The 27,831-nt window shown below is 43.2% G+C and overlaps 1 protein-coding gene across 4 annotated transcripts in view; it reads right to left on the bottom strand.

Annotated features, from left to right (window-relative positions):
• Positions 1-27,831, bottom strand: part of LOC118226956 (thrombospondin type-1 domain-containing protein 4-like) — a 44,028-nt gene that overhangs the window by 10,494 nt on the left and 5,703 nt on the right. For 3 of the 4 annotated variants that reach the window (XM_035416967.1, XM_035416969.1, XM_035416968.1), the window contains exons 5-8: positions 27,252-27,663; positions 26,294-26,396; positions 22,176-22,312; positions 761-965 (exon numbers count right to left, since the gene is read on the bottom strand). In XM_035416967.1, the coding sequence (XP_035272858.1) occupies positions 761-965; positions 22,176-22,312; positions 26,294-26,396; positions 27,252-27,663 (857 nt within the window). Of the gene's footprint in view, positions 1-760; positions 966-10,945; positions 11,105-22,175; positions 22,313-26,293; positions 26,397-27,251; positions 27,664-27,831 lie in introns of those variants that run through there. The other variant, XM_035416970.1, reaches the window with a different exon arrangement.

Raw genomic sequence — 27,831 nt, 5'->3', positions numbered from 1 at the left:
TTGGACTCGAAAGCTTCCTTCCCATGGACCCACCACCAGGGTTCAGTTGTGGGGGAAATCAGTAAAATTCCTCACCTTAATTAAAAAGGATGAGGACGAGTGAGTGAAATGAAAGCTTGTTTATACACCGTCCTGGAGGTAAGGGGCAAGTGGAAGTTGCACCCCTCCCTCTTTTTGACCCACTCCTCTCCTGAGGCACAGCTCCAATTAAATCCTTGCTCTGAAAAACAGAACCCTAACATTTCAATAGTCCAGTTCTCACTAAAAAACATCCCCCTCAGCTTTGCCACACTCAGATTCCTCTGAGGATGACAGAGGATATCCAAAGGGGGAATTTTTGGAAGAGGCACTGACAGGTCCTGCAAGGGAAAAAAGTGCCGCTTGTGTTCCATCTGCACTTTTATTTCAACAAATCCATTCACTTTTTAGCACCACATACTCCCTGGTGTGCAGGGATAACTTGCAGAAATCAAACAAAAAAAGACCTGGTCATTCAAGCCAGTCTGAGCTTGGCTATAATGAAAAACTAAGAATTATTCTTGCATACCCCAATGTACCCACTTCCTCTAGGCGTTTACACGTTTACCAGAAGGATGTGTTCACACGGTACTTCTGTGTATAACTTATGCAGAGCCACGTATGTCCTTCTCTGAAGGACAACAAACATGAAATCTTGAAATCCTGAACTGCATAAAGTGGTTTTACAGAGAGCTGGGAGGAGCATTCCAGCTATACGGGGGCGGGGTCCTGTACCACTCACCCAGGTTGTTCTGGCTCTTGATCATTTCGGTGACATTGATCTTGGTGGCTCCCTCTGGTATCTCCACAATCTTGTGATAGCCCACCTTGGTCAGGGGGTGTTTGAAGACCCCAGAGACCACCTTGCAGGTGGAGTTGTCCCCACCACACACTCCACATTTGTCCAGCACATTTCCCGAGCCCAGGTAGTCATCGCAGCCTAGAGTCTGTCAAAGAGGAAAGGGTACAGATCAGACACAAGCAAATTCCCAAATCAGGACTACCTATCACTATTTCTACTACTTTATAATAGACATAATACAATTTGAGCCAGTTGTTATTGAGTCAGATTTATTCATTTAAACTAACCTTTGGCATTCACTGGACTAGGCATTATGCTTAATGGACACAGGTGTTCTAAAGGTACTTAGCATTTCACCAGACTATGCATATTTGGGCTAAGACTCTTAGTAATTGCTCAAACTGTGTAAACATTCTTGGATGGAAGAAAAGCTGGAGATATCTCAGGCAGACCAGTAACAGGGTAACCTTCTCCTGTTTAGTGCAATATGTTTCTTGGTGACATCCACTCAATAGACTAAACTACTTCCTGTAAAACCTGGAATGGCTCAACTGCTATGCAAGTGAAGTTACAATAATACCTCTGCACAGTAAGTACTGTCTCTGTTCTCTTTCTGTACTTCTAAAATAACTAGAAAGACTTTAGCATTCACCAATAGATTTTAAAAAGCATCGGCATCCTTTCCACAACATGGAATCACGCTCAGTATAATGGTTGCAATGTCCCAAACTCATTTCATTCAGGAAACAAAAATAATTCTCAGCTTATCGCAGAAAAGTCCCCACATTTCTGGCAGCAGTCCTCCAGAACATTTGCCTTCTCAGGTACTGGCAGGGGACAGAGAAGCCGTAAATCTTTGAGGAGCAGGATTGTTAAGTAAAGGACACCCATATCAGCAGCCCATAAATCCAGGGCCATGCTTCCTTAAAAGCCTTGCTTTGTCAAATAGTCGCTGGAGGAGCTGAACGCAGCAGGACACCGTACTTCCATTTCGCAGATAGTGGGGATGCTGACATGCATGAGGCTGGAGAATAGCCTCAATGTAAACGCAATAGAGGGATTAGTCAATGGGATAGCCAGAAAGAGAGAAGAACTATGACAGCACAGTTCACACTGGTTATGCAAACTGTGTCATTAATGATATAGGGCTTCATCAGAGCTCAGCAGCAGCTTGTCAAATGTCTCTTACTGGGACATTCTGGTGTTACCATCGATACTGGTACCACATCAATCCATCCCTTTGCTAGACATTCCAACATTCCAACACAGTAATCCATGTTGAGGATTTACCAAGATTCAGATCATCAGTGCTGACATGTTTTCTCCATGGAAAACAAACAGATTTTCTTTTTGGTCTAGAAACCATGTGAAATTTATTTTTAAAAAGGCTCACATAAACAGTAATTAAAATGGTTTTATCATAGAGGCCTGCTTAATATCCCAAGAATTCTTGGGGCTTAGCTGAGTTTGGGGCCAGAGAGGCGAGCTGGGAACCTACAGCTTGTCCCAAGCACAGGTTACGGAGATCGCCGTGAGCTGCTGTTGTCTGAAACGAGACCATATCACCTCAGTTCACAGGGAAGCTCACGGAACACCACATGGCAGTGGGGGGTTTACCAGCTGGCATTGTGAACTTGCGTTACTGCTTCATCTAAACTGAGTCAAAGGGGAAAAATGCATACAATGAGAACCAGATTAGCCCCTTCTATCCCCCAGAAGCCAGCTTCACATCCGACTTTTCATCTTTAACATTTCAGAACCATTAAACCACAGATGCCCCGCATGTGGCCTTATGTGTGCGTTGCTGTCGTACGATTTCATCATCCGCAGTGGCTGCCCTATCATGACACGGTGAGGGGTTATTCACACACCCCGTCATTTAATTACAGTTCATAGATTGCGTTCCCACTCAAAACCAGACCAGGATGTGATGATGACCAAGGAGCCAAGGCTTGCAAGGCTGACTTTTCATTGTGCGCAAACTGTATTCTGTTTGCTTTTAGAAGGTCTGGCACATGTTACAATGCTGATAAAGAATGTTTATTACCGGATTTAACCCATAGCACACCACAAAAAATCACGTGACACATTTTGGATGAAAGGAAGATCAGTCATATAAAGGACCCCAGAGGAGCGACACATGAAACACTCCGTAATGTGGTTGGACCGTGTAATAGAGCAATCTCTAGATCACTCGTTTCTTTGTACACCAGCCAGGCAGCCGCAGACAAGTTTACCCAAACTGCTTTTAGTCACAGAGCCACAAAACGGTTTTCTGAACTTATTAAACCTACTTTTGGGTCAGACAGGATCTAAGCAGGCAGACAGAACATGTGATTTCCTCAAAGCTGAGGGGTCAAGTCAGCCACCGCAGCTTACAGACTCAGTATATTAACTGGCAATAATCTTTAACCCCCCTCCATCTCGACACAGTGTCAGCTGGGAAGGCCAGGGTCGCGGCAAAAGCTGGGGAGGGGGGCTGTTCACAAGTTTCGCCAATTAGCTCCCATTTCCCCTCTTGTGAACTTCCTCAACAGAAGAAAGGCCTCTCAACAGGACATTAATACAGAGATCACTTCAGTCCTGTTTATACTCGCTATTACATTTCCCAGAATGCTCAGCAAGCAGAGGGGTTACCTCTGGCTCCTACCCTAAGGCGAAAAAGATCGGGATTGCAGTTTATTCATTTAAAAAATGAAATAGCTCATCATTTATTAGCACCCAGAGTTATCTTAGCATGCTACTTCATGTGACCGGAAAGCTGCAGCTGGTTCAGGTGCTGTTTTGGCTGAACTGACTGACTGAAGTAAAGCTGAGGTTTTGGATTCTCAAATGTCCCTCTGCCCTCCCAGGCTTGCATTGGCAGGAATATCTGTTTGACAGTTTCACTGGCTGCTTTGAAGGGTGGCCTGATACGCCTGCTGTATTCCTCAAACCATTACCTGTCAAGAGATGACATCATGTACATCGTTCGTCAGTAGAACCTACAAAACACTTCCCCAAACATACATTTTACAGCTTGCCCAACCCTGACACAGGGCTTTGTCTGCAGGCTTTACCTGCACCTCCTGACCTCAGTCACACCCGCACAAGGAGCCTCACACTGTTAAAGGCAGCTGATTACACATATCAGTAGTGGTGAAACACCGAAAGCTCTCCCTCTCAAAGGCAGTGACAGGTATCTCAGGGCAACTATTCTTTTCAAAAGCATTTATGGGATTAAGCACATTGCTTCTCCTTTCTCACCAGCTCAAATTTGCTGGTTAGTTTTATGCTATTTGGCTCCGTACAACATTCCCTTTCAGCAAGACTGTAATGGGGCTTAAAATGCCCTAAAAAAATCCACCTTCATCTGGAAGCAGTTACATCTCGCAGGGTGGTACAGGGAGTTTCCCACAGTTCAATAAATAACTGAAAATGATATTAGCTTCTAACTAAATCCACAATTTCAAATTTCCCGGTAGTTTATAACACAAACACGGTTTATGACTCAGCCGCTTTCAGCTTCATGTGGCCAGTGATTGCTCATTGCATACCACAGTTTTCAGCAATTTATTTAATACAAAAAGGGCATACTGTAACATTCACTTTCCCCCTGCAACGTGCCCCCCCCCACTGAAATTACTTACACGGGAAGCCGGACACCTAGCTGGATCTCAGAAAAAGGCTTGAGTCTGAGTGCCCTTAACTGCTACAGCAGGGATCATCAACTCTGGCCCTCAAATCCAAATCCAGCCCTGGTCTTCTTTTCTCCTGGGTAATTAGTGCTACTGATTGGCCAGACTGTCTTCACACCTGACTCCCAGGCAAAGGGTGGGTGGAAAAGCAGCAGTGCTCGGCCCGGCCAACTCGAGGACCGTGAGTTGCTGATCCCTGTGCTACAGCTTTATTATAGGATATCAATTTCCCTCCTGTGGCGATTACTGCCAGTAAGGCTGGTGGCAGTTTAAAAAGCCCTGCCACAGCACACGGACAATGATTACCACATGCCTCGCTGCGTTCGATTATTGAGGGCAGGATGGCAGCCAGCAGCATTCTTGTATGGTCAACTTCACCAACTGAACAGCCTGAAGGGTTTGTTCTGAGACAGACCACAATTGGACCTGTGTCACCTCAGCTGATGTCTCAGTCTGCAGGACAGATGCTTACTGTAAGTCCATTTCATACTTCTTGGAGAGGCGTTCAAAGCCATTCCACGAAAAAGAGACAACTAAAGGGTAGACAGCGCTAACAGAGTTTGGCCAGAGCCACTGATAGGAGTGTTTGTTTCTAATCTGTTCGTATTGCTCTCGTTCATATTTCCTTACATGCGCCGGGCCATAATCCTGCTTTTGTATTATGGAAGCGCGGGTGGTGCAGTTCTTTTGTTTGCCTGATAGGAAAGACTCTTTTGTATCTCTTTTGTTGATCTACAGAAATGTTAATTCTTCCATGAACCAATATTTTAACTGCTAGTAATGTTCAGACATTTTCACAGTGTGGATTAAACACAGTGAAAAACACACCTTCAGAAAGACAGCCTAATCGTTTTTACCATTGCCAACTCTTTCGCAAAAGATCTTGATGAAGCAACCTTGATTTATTGAGTTAGAGTATGAAACACGGTTAAACAGTGTTACTCAGCACAATCCTTTACACGTTTCAAATAGTCATTAGACATTGCATCATAATTACATGTACACCAAAGTGCATTTGTGTACTCAAATCCTTTGATAGTAGGTAGGGCAGCTCAGGGCAGAGTGGGGCCTGGACCAACTGGAACAGACAACAAGATTTTGCAAGCAACACAGTTCACAGTGAACTGCACAGGTACAGAAAGGCAGTAGTATCCGTTTTAATTAGTTTAAAATTAGCTAAATTCCCAAACCTAGCTTGAACACTCAGCCTTTTCAGAAAAAGTCTCTGACAGGAACTAAAGAGTCACTGGATTTGCCAACAAAAGCAAAATGTTGGCAAATTCTCCTCCAATCAGGGGAATGTATCACATATCATCTAATAGCAGCAATAGGACATATCTTGCTGCATGGACAGACTAGTGTTCTAGTAAGGGCCCCAATGATGTAAGGAACACACGCTGCCCCCTATTGGGAGGCAAATGGATAAATTACCAGCAGGATTCCCTTAGCTGCACTTACATTTGTTGACAAGATGATGGGAAATTTTATAAATGGTAGAGAAGAGAAAACCAGAATGGCAAGAGGTGCAAGAAGCAGCCTTTTCTACATGTAATATAAACATTAACATGCATGTGGCCAAGGAAAAACTGTCGCAAATCATAAGTCATTTTATAAAATGTGACTTAATCTTTTTCACACATGAGGGCCATTCAGATAAATGACATTACACATATTGTAAGTCTATATGAAAAGGCATGAAAATGCATTACCTTCCTACAGATCCAAGACCAAACTGAAAATATAAAATAGCCCTGTACCCTTACCAGGGATATACAGTGAGAAGGTGGTGTGTTGACATTACCAGGTGAAGACAGATTTAAGCTTAAAGCACAGTATAATGGTGTGGTCTTCAAATCAGGTATATTCTGGCAAAGGGACCGTAATTGCCTTTCATCATCCTGACCGTTATGAGACCCACGTGGTCTTGGGCCTGACCTTTTAACCAGGAGCTCCTATAGAAAACTGACCCACCCAAAAGACACCACAATACAGAACAACCAAACCAGAACAATCCACATGACAATGTAGCTGAGCCAGAACTGTAGTTTTGCATTTTTCCTGTTTATCAACCCATTTAGCTTCAATATGTGAGGCTCTGTTTTATTTTTCTAATAAAAATCAACTTCACAACGAAAGCGGCCATATTTATTACGGCGTACTGACAGGGGACGTCTGAGCACCCCAGCACTGTGGGATAAGAATCAGCCATCCCCACCACTCAGGGCTTCTGGAATACCTCTATTTTTTTTATTATGACTTGGCTCACAGTTAGACACCCGCTCATCTGGAAATGCCATATTTACATTGCAGGGCCACAAACCTGAGAACATCATGACAAGATCCATCCCAGCCAATAATTTACTATGAAGATGACTTTACAGTCAAGTGGCTTTGGCCTGGAAATGATATTACTGAAAACTAGAGGATACCAAACACTTGGGTACAACATACAGAATAAACATATAAATGATTGTCCACTTCATAGAAAAGGTATCAGAGGGCTCTCTGGCAACACACACATGTCACAGATGCATTTGAACTTCTTAAACTATCATAAAGAGAGATGAACTCAGACAAACATGTCCACTTCCTTCGCAATTCATGTGTAGCTGCAGTGAGTGAATCCATAGTCAGCATCATTTGGTTACATCCATTGTCTATTAGGGAACTTGAGAGGACACATGACCTTGTGCCTAGCCTATTACAACAGGACAAACTGAAACAGAGAACACAAAGCTAATTAGCAAAATACAGTATGCATTCATCTAAAAACCAGACTCCACAGCCACAAAATAATGACAATAATGGATCACATTTATATTGGCATTCTCATGATCCCAAAGTGGGAAAACTCACTTCAACCACAATTTACAATTTACAAAGAAGGCTCACAATGCATTACTTTAGGTAGAGAGGAAGGAAATTATTGGCCAAATCAAACAACGTACATTGAAACTGCTACAGACTGCATATCCTCACACTGACTGGACATTCGCACTTTGCTTTGACATCCTCCAAAATGGCTCAAACTGGCTGGACATTTTCCTGTTGACAGGAAATGGTCTCACCAGCATCAAACCGCATTGTATGCACTGCGTTATTGTGAAGTCAAAGAGAAGCAGTGGCCAGGCTTGGCACATGAAAATAGAAAAGCTCAACTATGTTCCTCAAATTCCCTTCATAACCATTCCAGTACACTTCCTGGCTCTTTCAGTGCTAGCGTGTAGCGCACTGTAGAGTGGGTCTGACAGGAATCTGCCCTTGAGTCTAAGATACAAATAATATACCATTTCCCACTATATTCAACAAGGCACCTGAAGCTACTGTGAATGAGAACCAGCACAATGACAATCAAATGCTTCTGTGCGTATTACAGATACCGATGATAATTGCGTGTCGTGGCACAATACTGTTCTAGCAAATACCTTTTCGTTTTATCAGAAACTTTCTTTAATATCAGGAATTCCACCCTGCACCAGCAAATTATTCTCTATTTAATTTTGTCTCGTCAATTTATATATCACGCGCTTCATCACTGATTAGTTCTTGCAGCAAGGTACCAAATGAGACATTCAAAAAGGACAGTTTCAACTTTAAGCAACATTGTGGCTGAAAGGCAGTGGACCATTAAATGCACATCCTCACTGGCCCCCATATCGACCCTCTGCACGGTCACCAACTGCTCCCCCACAGATTCATATGTAGCGCATGTGGCTACAAAGACACCAGCATGTGTATCCCACATGGTATAACGTAACATTGAAAGACTTTTAATAAGGGCTGCAGTTAATGAAGGTCAGACAGCCACGCTGTCTTTTTCACATTCTACTGCTCTGACAAATGGCCACTCTCATAAACTCTGAAAAGCACACAGTCACAAAACATTTCAGTTGGTGGAAATTTTATGTTTTTTCTCACCCAGTTAAATCTTGTACAGTGCCAGGAATGGGAACAATCTGATCGCCTGCTACTGTAACAATCTGATAGCTCATATGACAGATTAAAACTTATTTTGAGAAGATTATATGATTTTATCTGCAATACTCCCATCCACAACTCTCACTGGTCCATTGTATTGAACCAAATCAGCCTAGTGATGATTTTATTGAATATCTTAGCACATTTTAAGCCATTCTCTATCATTAATTTGGCTGAGATTTTAAAATATACTGGCTGTATTAACGCTGAAATTGTAAGTGTAGGTGTACACTATAGTCTGTGGATATTTAGCTTATTTGGAATATGTGGACTGCTCTAGTGAGCCATCTTGGTGCTACGAATATTGATGTTTGCTAACCTAATTCAATTTGTTTGTTTAGTTTTCAGACGCATGTACTGTATTAAGAGTTCCTGGCTTACGTAACCCCAGTGACCACTGAATGCTTCAACAGCTCGCATCTGTTTTTCTTACACAGATTTCAGGTGAACAATCACTTACATACGAGCATGACTTCGGCCTTATCTGCTGTTTATCTGCAAGAGTCTCACCAGACTGTGTTACCCCATAATATGAAATCACTCAGAATATCTAATTAGATATCAGATTTAAACTGAGCCAGAATAATTGTCCAGACTGTTAGAAAGAATGTGAACTTAGTGAGGAGAGTGCTGTAAGTTTGATGGGAAATCCCAGTGGAATCCCTTAAGCCCAGCAGTAAAAGGCCCATGTATACACCACACTGCTCTCACTGCCTGGGGCAAAGGGTACTACTGCGCTGTAAACACACAGAACATTGAAACTAAAATAGTATGAAAGGTGTCCTTTCAATAGCTATAAAAAATACTGTAGCTTCCAAATTCAAGAGAAATTTACCAAAACAATGACTGGTAAATCTTACTCAATCCTAATTTTAAAATCCATAAATATAACATGTTATATTTTCTGTGACATATCATTGGTCAAGTTTGGTAGTTTAAAATATATATATAAGGTCAGCAGCTATTACATTACATTACAGGCATTTAGCAGACGCTCTTATCCAGAGCGACGTACAACAAGTGCATCAGTTCAAGGTGCAGAGGTGCAGAAAAACACACTAGAGTGAAGTAAAGATCGTAGTGCCAGACATGACCACATAGATCAGGACTCCAACCCTGTAGGGTAACCTGTTCAGCAAACAAAAAAACAATCCTGCCAAGTACAAAACTAGCACTGAAATCACATTTGCCTAATCAGAATCAGACAAAACAATCCTGCCAAATACAAAACTAACGTGATCGCATTAGCCTAACTAGGTACATTGAGCTAAACTAGAGGCTAGGGAGGGGTGGGGAGAGGTGCAGCCTGAAGAGATGAGTCTTTAGTCTGCGCTTGAAGGTAGTCAGATTCTCTGCTGTTCTGACCACCACGGGAAGGTCATTCCACCAGCGAGGGGCCAGGACAGACAGCAGAAGCGAACAGGAAGTAGAGACACGAAGAGGGGGAGGTGCCAAGCGTCCAGAGGTGGCAGAACGGAGAGGTCTGGCTGGTGTGTAGGGTCTGAGGATCCTCTGGATGTGTCCTGGTGCTGACCCCTTAGCTGCCTGGTATGCAAGCACCAAAGTCTTAAATTTTATGTGAGCCATAACAGGCAGCCAGTGGAGGTCAGTGAGCAGGGGTGTGACATGGGAATGTCTGGGGAGGTTGTCTATGGGAGGATAAAATGTACCAGTGACATTGTAAAATGTACCAGTGACATTGTAAGTTGATACATGGTAAATCTGCAACATAGGCTGCTCATGTCCTGAGAAGTCCTAAGCAGGTGTGTTGACCTTGAGGTATGGCTGTGGTCATTTCTTTTGGTAAATAGTCAAAGCACAGATACCCTTCCCATACAGGAATCATCCTACTCAGCTATGTGCTCATAAGCAGGCACATGGATCATCAAAACCCATCAAGAAGATATCCAATTCCCTAAATTTCAACTTAACCAACATTTAAAATGGCCACAGGACAGAGCACTTTGTGTCAGTCTACACTAGGATTTACTGTACATATATCAGTCTGGTAGGACATGGGGATTCCTCATAAAAACATTGGAATGTGAGGCTGGCAAGGTGATAAGCCAGAGAACGCATGTACAAATGCAAAGGAAGATATATGACAAACAGACAGAAAAGCAGCTGAGAGAAGAATCAGAGAGCTAGACTCATTTGAGGACAATAAAAGTAGAGAACCATTCCAGACCCAGGAAACCAATTCATGTAGTCAAAACCACACTCATGCCAAATTTTCAATACTTCGCATTAAATTTCCAGAAAGTTATGAGCATCATATTTTTTAAAAAATCTGATTACTCACACTACTCACATTAATGTGAGCAGGTGCTGCAAATAGTTATTCACAGGAAATAATTTGCTTCTCACAAAGGTTGAACAACAAGCAAATAAACAATTGACCATGCAATAAATACTGTGGTCATACAAGGTAGTATGAAGCTGAGAAAAATAAGTAAGAGGCTCTCCTGACCTGTGACCATGGCTTCCCCAGTACTTGCGCTTGGAGGCAGACAAGCACGAGAAGCACAAGAGCGGATAGCATTCTCCCGTGCAGCCAAGAAAAGGCAACCTGCATTCAGTCGCACATTGAAGCAAGCCTGCCGGCTCCCGATTTTGCTCTCTCTCTTCTCTCTCTCTCCCCACTCTCCACCCTCTCTCCCTTCTTCTCTCTCACCCTCTTCCTTGCCTCTGCACCGAAGACCAGGCCTGCTCCACTGCATCACTCAAGAGGAGAGACTTGTAAAATGAGCTGGGGGGTGCGTAAGGGTGCTTAGGCATATTAGAGGCGAGAGAGAGAGAGAGAGGGAGAGAGAGAGAGAGAGAGAGAGAGAGAGAGAGAGAGAGAGAGAGAGAGGGAGAGAGAGAAGCAGGGAGGAGGGAGGAAGAGACAGAATGTTGGGGGGGGGGGGGACAGCTGGAGTAGAATCACAAACTCCCCCGGACGTCAGCCACGGAACGACGCTCAAACATGCAGAGTCAGCCAAGCGCAGGTGTTGGAAAGGCTCCACTCAAAATGCCCGTTGAGAGCTGCTCCTGAGGCAAGAGTGAGCTCCCCGAATAAAACAGATCCAACACAGTGTTTCAAAGTGCTTCAAGTATTGCAGATGTAGCCCATTTAACTCCAACAACTGTGTAATCAGCACAGCAGTACTGCCATAGGTTCCACACATTAATACTAAAGCAGCTCAAGCCTGACATTTGAGATTTTCTCAAATATTATTTTCTCAGGACTGCTGAGAAAGAAAATGATATCCATATCACCAATTCCAAAAAGCCAATTAAAGCATCTAATTGCAAGCCAAGCATTAGAAGCCAGAAATAGCAACCTGGAGCCAAATGCCTTGAACACATTATGCCTTTTTCCCAAAAGCAGCTCTGTTCCACGCCCTTAATCCCTGATTGGTCAGGACACGGTGTGGTAAAGAGTTCTCTTCAAGGGATAACACACAAGTTCCCACTTCACATAAAATTAAAATGACCACGCTGAATGCATCTTGGTATTGTGGCCGAATCTTTGCGCAGACAAATAGAATTTTTCCAAACATGTCCTTGAAGTGATTATGAGTTTTCCACTACGGATGAAGGTTGGGAAACCACAGTGGGTGGACACTGTCCATCACTTATGTCTGCTTCCACGAATGTCCATCATGTCTCAGATGGACACCGACTCCCTCTTGATTCCATTTACCTAATAGCAGTTAAGCACACCTGTGAACCATGGACAAGGTGATAAGTGTTTTCTGTGTATGTATGTGTGCACTACTCTGTACTCTGTGACACCATACATTCATTAGCATGCATGTCATTGTGTGTATGTTTGTACACTGGGTGTGTGTGTCTGTGTCAGTGTCAGACTACCAGTCTTATCTCAGGCCACAACTGACCTCACACAGTAGTTTTTAATGAACTACACTTCAGTTAATGCAGTAAGAGAAATCTGCACCTCTTAGACTGCAGTGTGTCAAGAGTACAAGGAACCATTATGATCGATTAATATCTAATGTGCAGCATTTCAGAGAGCACATCATTGCAAATCTTCTGCGATCATTCTTACTGAAAAAATGTTTTACTAAGACAACTAGACAATAGGCAGTTTCAGCTTAATATCTGCCTGGACTGAGGTTACTGGCAGAAGGTCCTCAAGATTCCATATTTCCACAATGATAGTGAGTCCTGGTGAGACTAATCCCCCTCCTCCCATCACAGGGATCTGCGTCTCTACCGGGGAGGTCTACTCCGTCAGTCGACCCAGATGCACACTGATTCTGCACAGCTTTTCCACTGAACATGCCTCTTAATAACTATTACGACTTTAAATAAATCTACGAGGGCAGCACATTTCTCTTTCAAATGTCACAGCCCAAGGGCAGGGTGTGATCAGGATTTGTAATACACACATACGCACGCACACGCGAGTGCACATGTACACACACGCGCGCACACACACAGGTAGACTGCAAATTACACTCTACATGGAAAAATGCAGGTTGGTTTTAAAGGAGCTGGGCACACAGCTCTGGATCAGGTTATTTTCAAAACTACAGCAACTTAACTTGATGATACAAGATGCAGAGATTTGGGTTAAAAATTTCACGTTAACATACAACTGGGGCTAGGCATTTTCAATTTCAAACAGCATTCATTGGCAAATATTGGAAATTCAGAAAAATCTTCAGAAAACCACTCCCAGTTGAATTTCATAATATTATATAATTATATATGCGTGTACAGTATGTACATGTGCCTATTCTTGATGTATTTGTACATGACAGATTATAAAACTTAATGAAGCAAATATCTGCATGAAATCAGAATGAATCACGCATAGATCCTATGTGCACTCCTCTCTGACATAAGGCTCAAGAGTTTTGTCATTTAAGTCATTGTTCGGCCAAACTGTGTGCTCCCCAACTGCACATTATCACAGCTACCATTTAGCGTGTCTAGTCCCCCGTCTGGTTTCCTGCATCAGAGCCAAAGTCCATCAGCAGAGACGTCCGGGGCTTTTTTCCACAATCAAACTTTCAGTACTTGCTTAACCTGCCCTGTTTCCAGTCTGAAATATTCCCAGCAGCCTCCCACAGATCTCTCTGTGTCAAGAGCTCAAGTGGAGGCACAAAAACGAGAGAAAAAACATATATTTTGCGCATCTGGGATACATATTAGCAGCAGCAAGGCTAGGCATGCAGGTCCCTTGATTGTTTCCTTCAAGCAATGCATTTGAATTAAGACAGCAAAGAGGCCTGCTAATGAAGAAAACAGGAGGGTGGATTGCTGGATGTTGGTGTGGGGGGATAGGGTAGGGATGGGGCAGGGGGGAGGCACTATTTGTCTTTGACCTCTTCGGACGATAAACCCAGCCGCCTGTGGAGGAACAGCACCAGGCTCAGTAAGGGTCATTCTCTGTAGGGGTACAACATTAACACAACTCACCATGGAGTAGGAGCACCCGCAGGTGTGTGTGTGTGTCGGGGGGCTGATAGCCAACACCATATAAGGACCTTAGTGCACGGACAGTACATTGAGACAATAGGTCTCATTCATCAGGAGCTCTACACCAAGGTCAGCACTCTGTCAATGACCACTCAATGACAGTGTGAAATGTTCATTTTCAGTAACACACTCGCATCCTATTGAAGAACTCCTCCACAGACCATAAATTCCTGACACGTGCATTAAAAACATAGGCTCAGGTAGTGTTACATCATACATCTTTTGCAGTACAGCACCGTTTCTGCATCCAGCAGCAGAGTCTGAAGATTAAAGAATATTGACACTCATGTTGACAATTGGCCAAAGGCTGTCACACAGGTTACACAGTCATGAGAGAAAAGGAAAGCATCAGAAAAAGAAAACAATTGAAGGATTCCTTGAGGACTCCTTGAGTGTCTGAGGTGTGTCTCAGCTGTGCTTAAGCTGTGTCTGAGCTGTGCCTGAGCTGTGCTTGAGCTGTGTCTGAGCTGTGCTTAAGCTGTGTCTGAGCTGTGCCTGAGCTGTGCTTGAGCTGTGTCTGAGCTGTGTCTCAGCTGTGTCTGAGCTGTGCCTGAGCTGTGTTTGAGCTGCGCCTGAGCTGTGTCTGAGCTCTGTCTTGGCTGTGTCTGAGCTCTGCTTGAGCTGTGAAATCAGATGATTTATCCAATTTTGTAATTTTGTTTCTACTTATTACATATTTTGTTAAAGAATCAGCTAATTTCAATGTTTCAGTCACTTACTTACAGGCTGCAAATCCTTCTGAAAATCCAAGCTGTAAGCCATACATATTTTTCATCAAATTTTTGCCTGGAGTTTCTTCCTATTTTTAACTTTAATTTTCTTTGTAGTGATGCAGAATGGGGTCTGGCACCATACTAACTCTTTGGAGTCTTTGCTGTCTGCATATGTGTCTTTTTAGATCCTGACTCAACACAAACCAAACTGTACAAAACTTATTGAGCTTAAAACAATGCTGGATATTCACAGAAGAATAATGTCCCAATTTCAGCCTTTACCACAAAACAAGTAATGTCCTTTTTCCAGAAATCAGATTTCACAGTGGGAATTCTGTTCAAAGAATCAATTTATTGCACAAATATTAAAACAAAACTCGGAGCTCTAGGTAGACATGCTTGAGGTGCGTCTGACTATGTCCTGTCCGGACATGAGAGCAGTGTGCCAACCTTTGATGACACTGTAAAAGTCTGTGACCCCATTCACCCACACCCCGTTTCTGAAAGAGACGCATCAGTTCTTTCAACTTGCACATAGATGTGTTGTGCTACTTATTCTGCCATCCTTCATATTAAAAGTGGGGTGGTTGATGTCATTCAAAGGAGTTCCTTTGGCCCTACTTCAAACTGTTAAATTCCCCCATGCAGAATACACTTTAGGTCCTAGTGAACATTTTTTGGTGTAATGTTGGTGAGGAGTTGAGGAAATGCCATTTAAACGTTCTGATGAAAACCTGGCTATATTTGGTTGAAAAGTGAAAGTTTTATAGCCGACCAGGATGTAGCTAGGCTATGTCTGGACAAAGCCAGAGCTATATTGGGGTTAACCTAATCTGTTTATGTAAAAAGGTTACTCCACCCTGTAGATGTTGAGAGTCTAACTTTTGCTAACTGGGGTGCTTAGTGTTTGCGCCTAAGAGGCAGTGAGTTAACCTATATTCCACTAGCCCTTTGTGTATTTTTTAAAATCTCCTCAAGAATATGTATACTGTATATAAAGCTATGTGGATTCTATTTGAATTAGTGCTGACCAGGTCCTATTGGCAAACGTTTTCATTGAGCACACCAGCCAATGGCATACACAGGGCTAGTATCCTGGGCTTACTGTGGGAGAGGAAGCAAGGTTGTGACCTCTCCCACTCCCCACCAGCTGTATGGATGAGCTGTCTCGTCTCTCAGTTCCTTCTTTTGCCTTAACAAATCTGTCAGCCCCCTTGGCGGGAAACACGGAAAAACAGATGCAACCAAGAGCGGAAGAGTGAAAGTCTTCCCTCCGTGATGGGCGCGAGTGGGTAGGACAGTCAAAAGTGCCAGGACACCGTGCAATGGAGCTGCTGCAACCCAGCATACAGGGCGGGGTGGGGTGGCTTCTGGAGCACAGAAAGGAAGAGAACCCAAACTTTAAGACATAATGGAACAGCTGGAGCCCAGCCCTGTGCAGGTCTGAAGGCTGAGGGATTAGAGGAAGAGGAGGATTCAGCAACCAAAGACAGTCTGGAATAACAGGAGTGTGCTTCCTCCTTCAGAGCTGTGCTGCTTCATAACATACTCTTTTCTTCCCTCAACAGGCACAACTGGTGATTCCAAATTTAGGAGGCGGGGAGCTATGGGGGCTATTGGTTAACAATGATCTCAATGAGCCATCTAATCATTTGATGGGTGGCTTGAATTGAATTGGCTCCAAAGGAATAATGGAACTTGGGCTTCTTAGCCCTTCAATAAATAAGGATTTTTTTTTTACTTGGAGTACTTAGTGGTGGATTTAAGGGGTTTAAATTTTGGGCTTTTCAGCTTGGCTACAACTAATACACTAGGCAAAGCCTCATGCCTCAAGACATCTTCATAGCGCACACTAGGTTATATGCAGTAGGCATAATAGGAGACCTGCCCGTATCGATTTCAGCTTCATTCTAGCCTAGCGTTTCCCCAGCAATGAGTGTGGTTAATGATCAGCCTTTAAAAATCTACACATCCTTCTGGAGTCTACCTTCCAGGCACAGACAAGAGCTCACAACCCAAGCTACCCCTGCATAAAGGAAGTACTATGCCTTTATCTGAGATGCATGACCATGTCAAGTTAACTGTACCACGACTCGGGTCAGGATTTTCCTCAGTACCAAACTTCTGGCACATGTGCAACTCGCATTACATTCCTTGATCCGTTTTAAGATTTCAAAGAAAAGCCGTGATTCATGAGTAGTCATCGTCAGGAGAAAACTCTAGAAAAAGTCTCACAGAGGAACTGTGGACGCTGCTGGAATGCATTCAAAGTGAGGTAGAAGGAGCTTAGGGTATTTGTCTTAATTAAATCAATGTGACAGGGAGGGCAGACGTCCCCATGCTAGGCACATACAGTTGCATTTAAAACAGACCTGAACAAAGCACACTTATTTTTCCACTTTGCGTGACTCTTGAAGACAGCTCTCCAAGACTGAATGAAACCATGAGAACAAAATTTATCTCATTCGTAACTGTTATATGCACACACAAACTCAACCGTTTACCACTCAACTGCTCTTATAAACGCACAAGACACAAAAGTGGCATAAGGGTATAAACTGTCATTTTAATGCAATGCGAATACCTTTCCATGGATCAAAACAACCCTTTGGGCATCTTATATTACCTCAGAGATTAGAGAAGCCTTTTTTTTGCCTAAGACAGGAATGTGGTCACGGCCTCAAAACAGTGTGGGGGGAAATGAGGAAAATAGTGGTGAATCCCATGTAAAAAATCTAATCCACATCTAACAAGCAAGATCCTCTTCATGGATTCATAAAGCACGTATTGTATCTTCTCCTGCATTCTTTTAAAATGGATCATAAAATGGCTAATACAGTCACATTCGTTTTTATTTGGCAGGATTGTTTTTGTCTGATTCTGATTAGGCAAATGTGATTTCAGTGCTAGTTTGTACTTGGCAGGATTGTTTGTTTGCTGAACAGGTTACTCTACAGGGTTGGAGTCCTGATCTATGTGGTCACTTCTGGCACTACGATCTTTACCTAACTCTAGTATGTTTCTTTTGCACCTCCGCACCTTGAACTAATGCACTTGTTGTACGTTGCTCTGGATAAGAGCGTCTGCTAAATGCCTGTAATGTACTGTAATTAAAATTAACCCATTGCAAGCACTCACCATTGTCGCATGGATTGGAGTGCTAATGCTGTCCTCTGGTAGTACAGGTCAAAAGTTACAAAGGATTCCATCAAACAAACAATGAAATTGCCCAGCTACCCACAGTAGGCGTCATACAGTATATACACTAACATACAGCTCTACTGATGTTTTCATAGACAAGGACTCATACAGCCCCTCAAGCCTATGGAAGGCTTCACAGATTCTGTATGAAATCACACCACAAGCCAGGGTAGGATTCAGAGATGTTACGGGTACATCACACCACCCCTTCTGTCAATGCTCCGGAATGATACTGAGCCTCCAAGGACAGGGCAAGGGTGCCGCACTGGCCCCCAGGGCATCATCGCTCCAGCACAGGCAGTGGAAGAGACGGCCGTGGAACCTGGCACCATTCATTATTTTGTAAAAGGGCCTCCTCTGGCCGTTTGCTGTGGCCTGCCTATTTCAGCATCCCACGTTGCTTAATCAAATGCTGGACACTGCTTAGGTCGCAATGAATCAGCTCTCTTGTGCCACTGCAAGTACAGCTGGCGGAAGACAGGCCCTCAAAGAAAAGCAAAACAAATTTGCTCGCTTCTCAAATGGGGACCGCAGAAGAAGAACAGAGGCCGACTGTTCGAGCCACAGGGCTCTCGTCCGGATCCAGAACGTTGCCTGCCTGTTTCGTGGCAAGTACGGGCCCTGGCAAACATGAAAAGGGGCCACAGGGCGGAAAACAATTTGATGTAATATCCAATTGTTTTGTTTCTTTTTAATAAGCTCCCAATAGTGGTAATGGAATGTGATACTTATGAAAAATAACTTCATGAAATGCATAATGGATGAATGCATGTGTAGCTGAGTATTTTCGGGGCATCTCCTTTACCTCCCCTGAGCTCTGATTGGTCCCACTAGCCCTTATCTAAGCTGGCATAACCAGGACTGTGTAATGGAGGGAGAAAGTTAAAGGTAGTGTGCATTTCATTGAAAGACCTGAATGCGTATGAATGGGTATCGTTTACATTTTTCCAATACTGGTGCTACAATACTCTTACAAAACTCTTAAAATGTATTTTTATTGCAAAGCCAAAGAAATTTAATTATATATTAACTGTTGACTGTTTCAATTATTCTTCTAAATGAATACAAACACTATTATTAGATCGTTTGGCTTTTGGAATTTTGACTGAGTTTTACGTTAGCTAGCTTGCTAATGGTACCTGCAGTCACTGACTGAGCGAGTGCAACGTTAGCTAGTGAAGGCATGCAGTGGTGGCATGGATGAGTGATGCTTCTGTTTTGGAGCACAAGAGGGTGGTGGAAAATTGGATATTTCAAAGTGGCACCGAAATCTGCATTGTGATTCGGTCCAGCAGGTACTGGTCATATGGGAACCAGTGCCATAGTGGTATAAGGTTTCGGTACCCAAACCTAATCTTGTGTAGTTATTCCAAATTTGAATCTGCACTGTCTGTGTTATCATGACATCAGCTCACTCACACTGTCTACTCTTTACCACATCTTCCCAGTCTCTGCTTGGGCTCAAATAATCTCTTTTAGAGTTCATTTAAAACAAAAACTATTATTATAGAGCAAAACTTCAGCTTTTTGTCTTGAGAAACCTGTATATGATGAGCTTTCAGGTCTGTCCTCAAACAATGACCAGCACCTGGAGAGGAGCCTGACTCAGAGAGTGACGCTGAGACTTGGTTGATAGGAGCTAAACTTCAAAAAGAATCCTGAGATTCGATTGACTGAAACAGCAGCAACCAGAGAAGGCAAACTACTAAAGTGCTACCTGTATATGATGAGCTTTTCAGATCTGTCCTCAAATAATGACCAGCACCTGGAGAGGAGCCTGACTCAGAGAGTGACGCTGAGACTTGGTTGATAGGAGCTAAATTTAAAAAAGAATCCTGAGATTCGATTGACTGAAACAGCAGCAACCAGAGAAGGCAAACTACTAAAGTGCTACCTGAAGAAGGGAGGTACTTAATGTTCTCAGGTCGTGCATTCAGAATATGGCCTAAATTTGTATGTGCTACAATGCGTGAAGAAAGTTCTAGATTGTTTCCAGCACCTCATCCCGGCTCTGAATATAACAAGAGCAGGAGGACTACAGCCCTGCGCCATTCCAGAGCTCACAGACACAGTTAAGAAGCAAAGCTCAAATACGCAGGAAAGAAATTCTGCAGCACTGGATGAAGGTGATCACTTGAGAATCATTAGATAACACTGACTTAGCCTTCTGAAGGAAAGAGTGCACCCAATATATAGCAGGAAAAGGCAAAAACACCATTACGGAACTGGCAGAACCCTTCACTACTGAAACCAAGCACTCAGGCCTGTAGGCTACTTTAGGTGTGCACCACATGTGAACTTGTCATTTTTCAAGAAGGATGATTAATCTCACCATATCACATTTCTCCGCTGTGTTCTCGAACCACTGTACTCGCAAATGTGCATTGCCAGGTGTAATTAATGATTTCCGCACCTGACAACAATATCATGCTCTAAAGAGTTCTTGATAAGCCATTCATGATAAAACATGCTCATACCCCAGAGTAATATTAGGAATAAACTATTGCATGGAAACCAGATCCAGGAGTAGGTGCTTCCAACCATGGTTGCCATTTATTGATGATGTCATTCCCTCAGAGCTTCATGCCAACATCACCTCAGACACTGCTCCTCATAAAACATCATCAAGTTCAGCTGTCTCCATCCTAGAAGCCCACAGAAGCACCAAATATGCCTCAGTAATCACCCACTGAGGTCTCATCTTCTAGCCCTGAACAGGCTGGGATGTTAACTGCTTAATTTCAAAAACACACCGACGTGGAAGCAGCTGCCTTCAATATACGCTTTGTCCCTCATTTACCCAAATGTCTCCATATTTCTGACCATACTACACTATATATAAAGACATATAGAGACCAATCCAATATACCTATAGACACCAATCAAACTGGCCAGCCTCCTTCCAGAATGTACCCTCAGCACACTGTATATGGACAGACTGGGCTCTGACAAAGAAGAACCACACATAGCAGTTTCTCTCTGAGAGAAAGCCAGAAACAGGGTAGGAACCTAACCTTGTGATCAACCTGAATTCTACAGATATTAAAGTAGGAGAACATATGGAGCACATATGAGATGAAAAGATTCCTATCCAGATTAAAACTTAACATGATAGACAGCATTACTGCTTTACAGAGCCTGTACAGTCTGCATTACAACCAAATTCAAGGGATCACCAGAATGCATTAAGAAAAGTGGTGACATCAGCTAATCTGTAGTTCCAAAAGGATTTATGATGAATATCAGCTCAAAGGAAAATAAACCCTATTGGTCAGGGGCTAAAAACAAACACTATTGGCCAGGGGCTAAAAAACAATTACCAGAAAAACTAATATGCTATATGCCATTTTCACCTGTAATTGGCTTTTCCTTGTTTTATCCAGGATAGTAAAGTAAAGTACTTTTCTTGCTATTACATGTTTGAAACACATAAACAAGTTTAACATGCAACACAACATCTCTTACAAATATGCAGGTCAGATTTCTGTTAGTATCATACAAAAAGTACGAACATCTGTTCCCTTAATATGTGCATTGATATTTTTAAACAGTCCCAACATGCTGTGGGCACAGTTATGTTGCCCTCTGCTGGTGGAAAGTGTATTCAACACTATTACTATCTGTCATTTTTGGCTAGACCGCAATAGCGGGGACAGCCCTACAAACACGAATGTCTGTGACTGAGTGACTGAGTGAGTAATGAAGTTACACCATTGGTCAGCCGAGTTATGAAGTTACACCATTGGTCGGCCGGATCACATGTGTTAGGTCCAGCCATATACTAGGTTTTGACCTGGTCTTGTTTAAATAAATGTTCAGATACAATCCCATCTAGGGGCGACATAGCTCAGGCGGTAAGACCGATTGTCTAGCAGTCAGAGGGTTGCCGGTTCAAACCCCGCCCTGGGCATGTCGAAGTGTCCTTGAGCAAGACACCTAACCCCTAACTGCTCTGGCGAATGAGAGGCATCAATTGTAAAGCGCTTTGGATAAAAGTGCTATATAAATGCAGTCCATTTACCCTGAAAACTACTACACCTGATACACAAAAATCAGTGACCTCTTTACACTCAATGAAAAAAACATATGCTTCATAAAAATATTTATGTTGCTTATCCAAGCAGTAAAAAGCCCACATTACTTTTATGAAGTATTTATGTTTATAAAAGACAAGGGTTTACAATATCAGTAAAAAGACAGAGATGCATGATTAAATATAATACACAGCTCAAAGAGAGAGATAAGTTATTATCTTCTCCGGGAAAAATATTTAACTTCTAACTTGGGCCCTACCTGACACGTCCCCTCCACGCAGATAGAAGTCTCGTTCTCGCCGCATGGTGTCCCGTCGATGACTTTCTCTGCCTGTCGCACGTAGAAGCGAAATCCAATGGCTAGGCAGTTGAGCTCACAGGACTGGTCCCCCCGACCTGCAGGAGCAAAAACACCGTGCTATTGAGAACAACTCACTTGCATCACTTGTGTCATCTCCCATCTCAAGCACCATGTAATCTTCACATAGTATCCACAAGAGTGCAGCATTGTATTTCACCAACAAAACGCAGCACATTAAAAGCTCACGGTCTGTAGTAATTTGTATGTTTACTGCTTGTATTTAAATTTTTTATTGTATTTTATCATACACCATTCATGTAGTGTGTGCATGCCTATGTGTACTTTGCATATTTATACCACTTCAAAACCAAATGTACAAGAATGAGATAATGAAGATGCATTTATTATTGATTCATTTTTATTATTACTTTAATGACCATAATAGTTAATATCCTGCTGGGGTAGTCATGTGTACATTACAGATATGTTATTTTTACAGAGACAAAAATTGCAGTCCACATTTTTCGGTTTCGGATACCCAAAAGACTAACCACTTTTTTTGTTAAATAAATGCATGACTAACTATAAACCTTTTGTTCAATGAAAATCTGACTGATGCATTTGGTTATAGGTCATCTTCATTGTAAGAGTTTTGTAGAAATACAGTAACTTTAATAGACCTGTGATATGATAATTAAAACATGCTAATAACTTACAATAAAGCAGTCCATTAGTCGAGAAGTACAGTAACTAATAAACACATAAAATATACAATTCTGAAAAAGTGTTTTTATTTATTATTATCCTGCTATGGTTAAAAAGTATTCACATCAAGTGCTACAGAGCAATTAATAAAGTTTCCTAATGCCCAGAGGACATTCTGTGGCAAATAGCCAGTGGTGGTCCAGTACACACACAAAACTCATCAGCTGAAACTCAAACCTGAAACACAGCAATACAGACTCTATCCCTGCTTAATATCATATTGTACAGTTCTGGAAAATTAGTTGCAAGTTGGCTGGTTGGAGAAAATGGGGTCATGGCTTATTTCACCTTATTTTACAGTGGCTTGAATGTTTTTCATCTGTTGGGGAAACATAACTTAAGTACACTTTAAAACATGGGCTACTGGGACTGGAGTAGGGCCAAAGCAAAGAGTTTCAGTAGATTTGCTGGCCCAGTACTGCAATACCTTACTTCCAGGCTGTACTGAAATATATATTGGCTAGAGAAATGGGTCTGTAACTCCAGAGGTTGCAGGCTCAGTACTGAGATGGGGCACAGCAGCTGAACTGCTTCAGTAAATATCTGGCTGCATAAATGTAATGTATGAGAAAGATTTAACTGTGCAAGTTAAACTGGATAAGAGCTAAATATTATAAGTGCACTTATAGCACCATATTTTTTGAAGTTTATGTATTATCTTGTGACTCATTTCAGAAGAATACATAGGCTGATCAGCAATGCTTGACATGCCATGACGTACATTGTGGGCACTAGGTGAACAGGGTCAATTTAAGGGTTTCAAGCCTTAAACGTCATCATTACCTAATCATATCATGCTTGGGCACAACTGATGAGGCATATGTAGCAGCCAGTGGGGCTATCCATCATACAATAAAATACAGACCTAAAGTATACCATTCTAGTATACCATTCTATATATAATTCTGCATATAAAGTTCAAAACACAGGGTTTTTATCCCATTTTAAATAATCTTGTTGGCTAAATGGGTCTCACACCCCCCCCCCCCCCCCCCTCTCTCTTTCTCTCAGATTAGGAAGCTGAGCGGTCATTTCTATAAAGAAATCCTTGACCTTTTGGTGTTGGAGACCCCCCTCCCTCCCCACCTCTCCCTATTACTGTCCCCCTCCTGCGACTTGCAAGTGCATTAGGTGTGGGGGGTTTTCTCTCTCAGATCAACTGCTATACGGTCGCATACAGTAGTAAGAAGAAAGAGGCAGTCATATGATACTGTATTTATATATAAATCTGCCACAGAGAACATTAGAATGATTATCATCACCACAGCACCAAAATTAAAACCAGGGGCAAAATGGTAACCTACAGGCAAGGGCAGGAAGCTGCCCTCGCCTGGTGTGAACATCAAGGCATGGCAAAGATTATGGTGGAACCCAATGCCCATCTTGGAGGGTAATGGAGTTGGAGTACATCAGGCTCAATGTTTTGCCATTGGCAAAGTGAATTTACAGAGCACACAAATCCATTCACTGACCCTCAGATAACTCAAAGAACTTCCCCTCAGATAGCTCCTATGCAGACTCCAGAGCCATTCGGCTAATTTGCACCCCCACCCCCCACCAAACCAAGCTCCACTGAAGTAATTGGATTTGTTAATGGACAAGGATTCCAAAGTTAATTAGGGAGAATGGGTTCTTGGAGGTGCTGGTGTGGTTTATTTTAACTGGTGGAGGGGAAGGGGGTGTTTATAAACACACACACACACACACACACACACACGTATTTATAACATCCTTCCATAAATAATCAGCAGAGAATTAAAGTGTTAAGTGCCATGTAAAGGGACTAAGTCCCTGTGAGCACTGAAGCCACTGTACAGACTGAATTAGAGAATGTGAGCTGCAGCAGCACATGCAAACCTTGTGTAATCACTGATATCAGGCCCCTGCCAGTAAACTGAAAGATCAGGCTGGGTGCAATTCACCCCACACTGTACGACTACAGAATAAGGAACTCCTTTGTTTGTTAATTATATACAAATACACAGGACCCCCTGAATTCAAAATTACACCATTATCGCTGAGCCCTCAAGATGCTGAACAATCACTGTTAAAATAAATTGCGTGCCACACACTGTATAAACACACACGGTGATCTAGATAATATCCTAAATGCTTTTATAAGCAAATCTGGCTGGGGACTGCCAAAACAGTGGAAGTGGGCAGGCAATTACATTGAAGGTATGAGGTTTACCTATGAGGCTTGGCAAACGGTTTTTTTAAAATGCAACAGCAAACATGCAATTCCCACAGGATTCCTCGGTAGACTCCATGAAATTACTTTAATTTAGTAGTAGCCGCTGTATATATATTTCTAAACCATTAAGACAAAAGCAAACAATGCCTTAACCATCAAGCTTACGGCACACCACATCCTAATTATGAGGAATGGCTGTGGTCTGAGATTGTCAATGTATTACTCGAGGTAAGGAATTTCGCAGGAGACAAGATATTTTGGCTAGTAACCAGGGCTACGTGTTGCCAGGACAACCCTGCCAGCCTGAGAAGGCAGTGGTAATAAATGCTGAAACCCTCTCACCTGATCAATTAGTGAAAATTAGCTGTGGAATACAGTGTGGGAGGGTTCTGGTCTCCAGGAGACAGACAGAGATCTGTGAGCAAGGTGTGAGGTTTGTTCAGCAGGTAAATGTTATAGTTTGGCTAGCTCTTCCTCCTGTAGCCTCCCAGCTTCACCAGAGGCAATGCCATTTGTCATTTAAAACTTAGATTCTAAAAGTTTCAAGCAGGAAAATCACTTGGTCGGAGTAGTTTTAGTGAAAGAGGAACGTCGCTTAAAAGCACTGCTCTAGTTACCTGCCATCGTGTTGTCTGTATAAATGAGGCAGTTCATCAGCAACAAGCACAAGTTGGATAATCCAGCTCTTTGAAAGATGAATGAGAATTTCAGCGTGCCTTTTCAGAAAATGCCTTGGCTACACATGTTGTTTATGTTGTCCTACAATGCACTGTGTCTCATGTTGGTTTTTCTTGAGATTAACTGAGATTTTTCTTGAGCCGAACAGAGATTTTTTGAGTCGTGCTGAGTTATGCTTTGCTGATCTGTGCGTTACGAGCTGATTCTCGGTGTGTGTTCGTGTTGTGAGTTGGGCTGAGCTGAGCTGTGCTGAGTGCCATGACCACAGCCAGGATTTAGGCTGTAGTCGGCTGTAATCCTCCAAAGCACCACAACAGGGAGACGTTGTCTGACAGCATTGGTGAAAGGTAACGCAGCCATTACCACTATGACACTGACGACTCCATACCGTTTTAATGAAATACGGGGGGTAACAGTAACTACCCACAGAGACCCTTACCTTCGTTGAAAGGCTCCCACTCGTACAGACGACCCATGAAGGGCTGGTTGTTGTAAGACGAGCACTGCATTTCTCTCACACTCCGGCTGGTCGGGGGACAAGACTGCAGACAGAAATGTGAACAGACAAGCATTACACGCCAATGGAGACCCCAATGCAGGGTGGCTAACAGCTTGTTGGTTATTCGTTTATAAAGCTGACTATTTACTGAATATAAGTTCTTTTCTCCATGGCTCAAAAGCAGTTCACCGTCTGGGATTTGAAACTGTAACAATGTGGTCACAGGCCAGGAGAGCTGGTGGCCCAGTGAAGTCGTGATCGGCCTGGGTGTGCTGAAGTGAAATGACTCCTGAAGGAACTACAAAAGATGAGAGTGGGAGTCGGGGGGCAACCTCTGCCTCCTGGGGCTGGGGGCGGGCTTTCTGGGGGGTTTGACCTCTGTCTCTTAGGCTGCTGGCAAGGACCGCATTGGGACCAGCCAAACTGCATTCTTCCCCCCGAGAAAATTCCAGACTTTATGGCTGATGCCAAAGGAAGTCCATCTCCACACTTTAAACTCCAGTTTGTTTCCACCAGCCTCCTGTTACACCAAACAACTGCTCTCTCTCGTGAGCTCTTTTTCTCTTTTTTTTCTCCCTCCTCTTTCTTATTCATTGCACACTGATGGGCGATGAAAGATTCACACACAAATTATAGCCTCACTGCCACATCAAATCCATGAAAGTTCCACACACCTGTATCCAGACCTATAAAAAATTTAACAAGCTCCCACAACTGGTCTCACAATTAAACGGGGGCGCATGTGCTGTAATTCAACCTTGAAGCAGCGGAAACTAATCATCACAACTCGTTTATATCAGGAAACTGAATCTTTGCCAAGCTCAATAGTATGAAAATACGCCTACTCAAAGGATGAACACTAAAAAACTGCCTACATGAGGACACAAACACTTCTTACGTTAACGTTGCACATCTTGTACTGCTTCTGGGACCCTGTGCAGGAGGAGGTGGGCAGGGGGCTGTGGGGTCCGGTTTGTGGAGGTTGGCTGTCAGAATGCGGGGGTTGCTGTGGGTTGTGGGCGGGGCTGGGTTGGTATAGCGAGGTCCTGGCTGGGTGTGTCCTCGGCTGCGACGTCTGGGGCCAGTGGTGGCCGCCGCCGTAGCCGTAGTTGGGGCCATGCTGCCTGTAGGTCTGCTGGTGGCCCCCGTGCTGGCCCGGGTACAGGGCGCCCGATGGAGGGGCCCGTCGCTGTCTCCGGGGAGGAGTGGTGCCCGGCTCCTGCCCGGTGTCCGTCTGCAGTGGCATGACGAAGGGCATCTTTCCGTACCCATACATGCCGGGAGTAATGCGTCTGCTGTCCCCGCCCCTCCTGCACACACAGACACGCATCACATCTCTCATTAGTACTGGAGCCACGGTTCGCAAATGTCAGAAGCACTGGGAAAGAGAATCGAAGCAAGAAAAATTGTGCCTTATTCTAAATAAAAAGGATTCTTGTCCATCCATTCATGTGCCACTTTTCATCCATGTCACTTCG

This window comes from Anguilla anguilla, chromosome 5, assembly GCF_013347855.1.
Source record: "Anguilla anguilla isolate fAngAng1 chromosome 5, fAngAng1.pri, whole genome shotgun sequence".
In the NCBI taxonomy this organism is placed as follows: domain Eukaryota; kingdom Metazoa; phylum Chordata; class Actinopteri; order Anguilliformes; family Anguillidae; genus Anguilla; species Anguilla anguilla.
The sequence above is the reverse complement of the archived record's forward strand: the minus strand, read 5'-3'. Positions and strand labels throughout refer to the sequence as shown.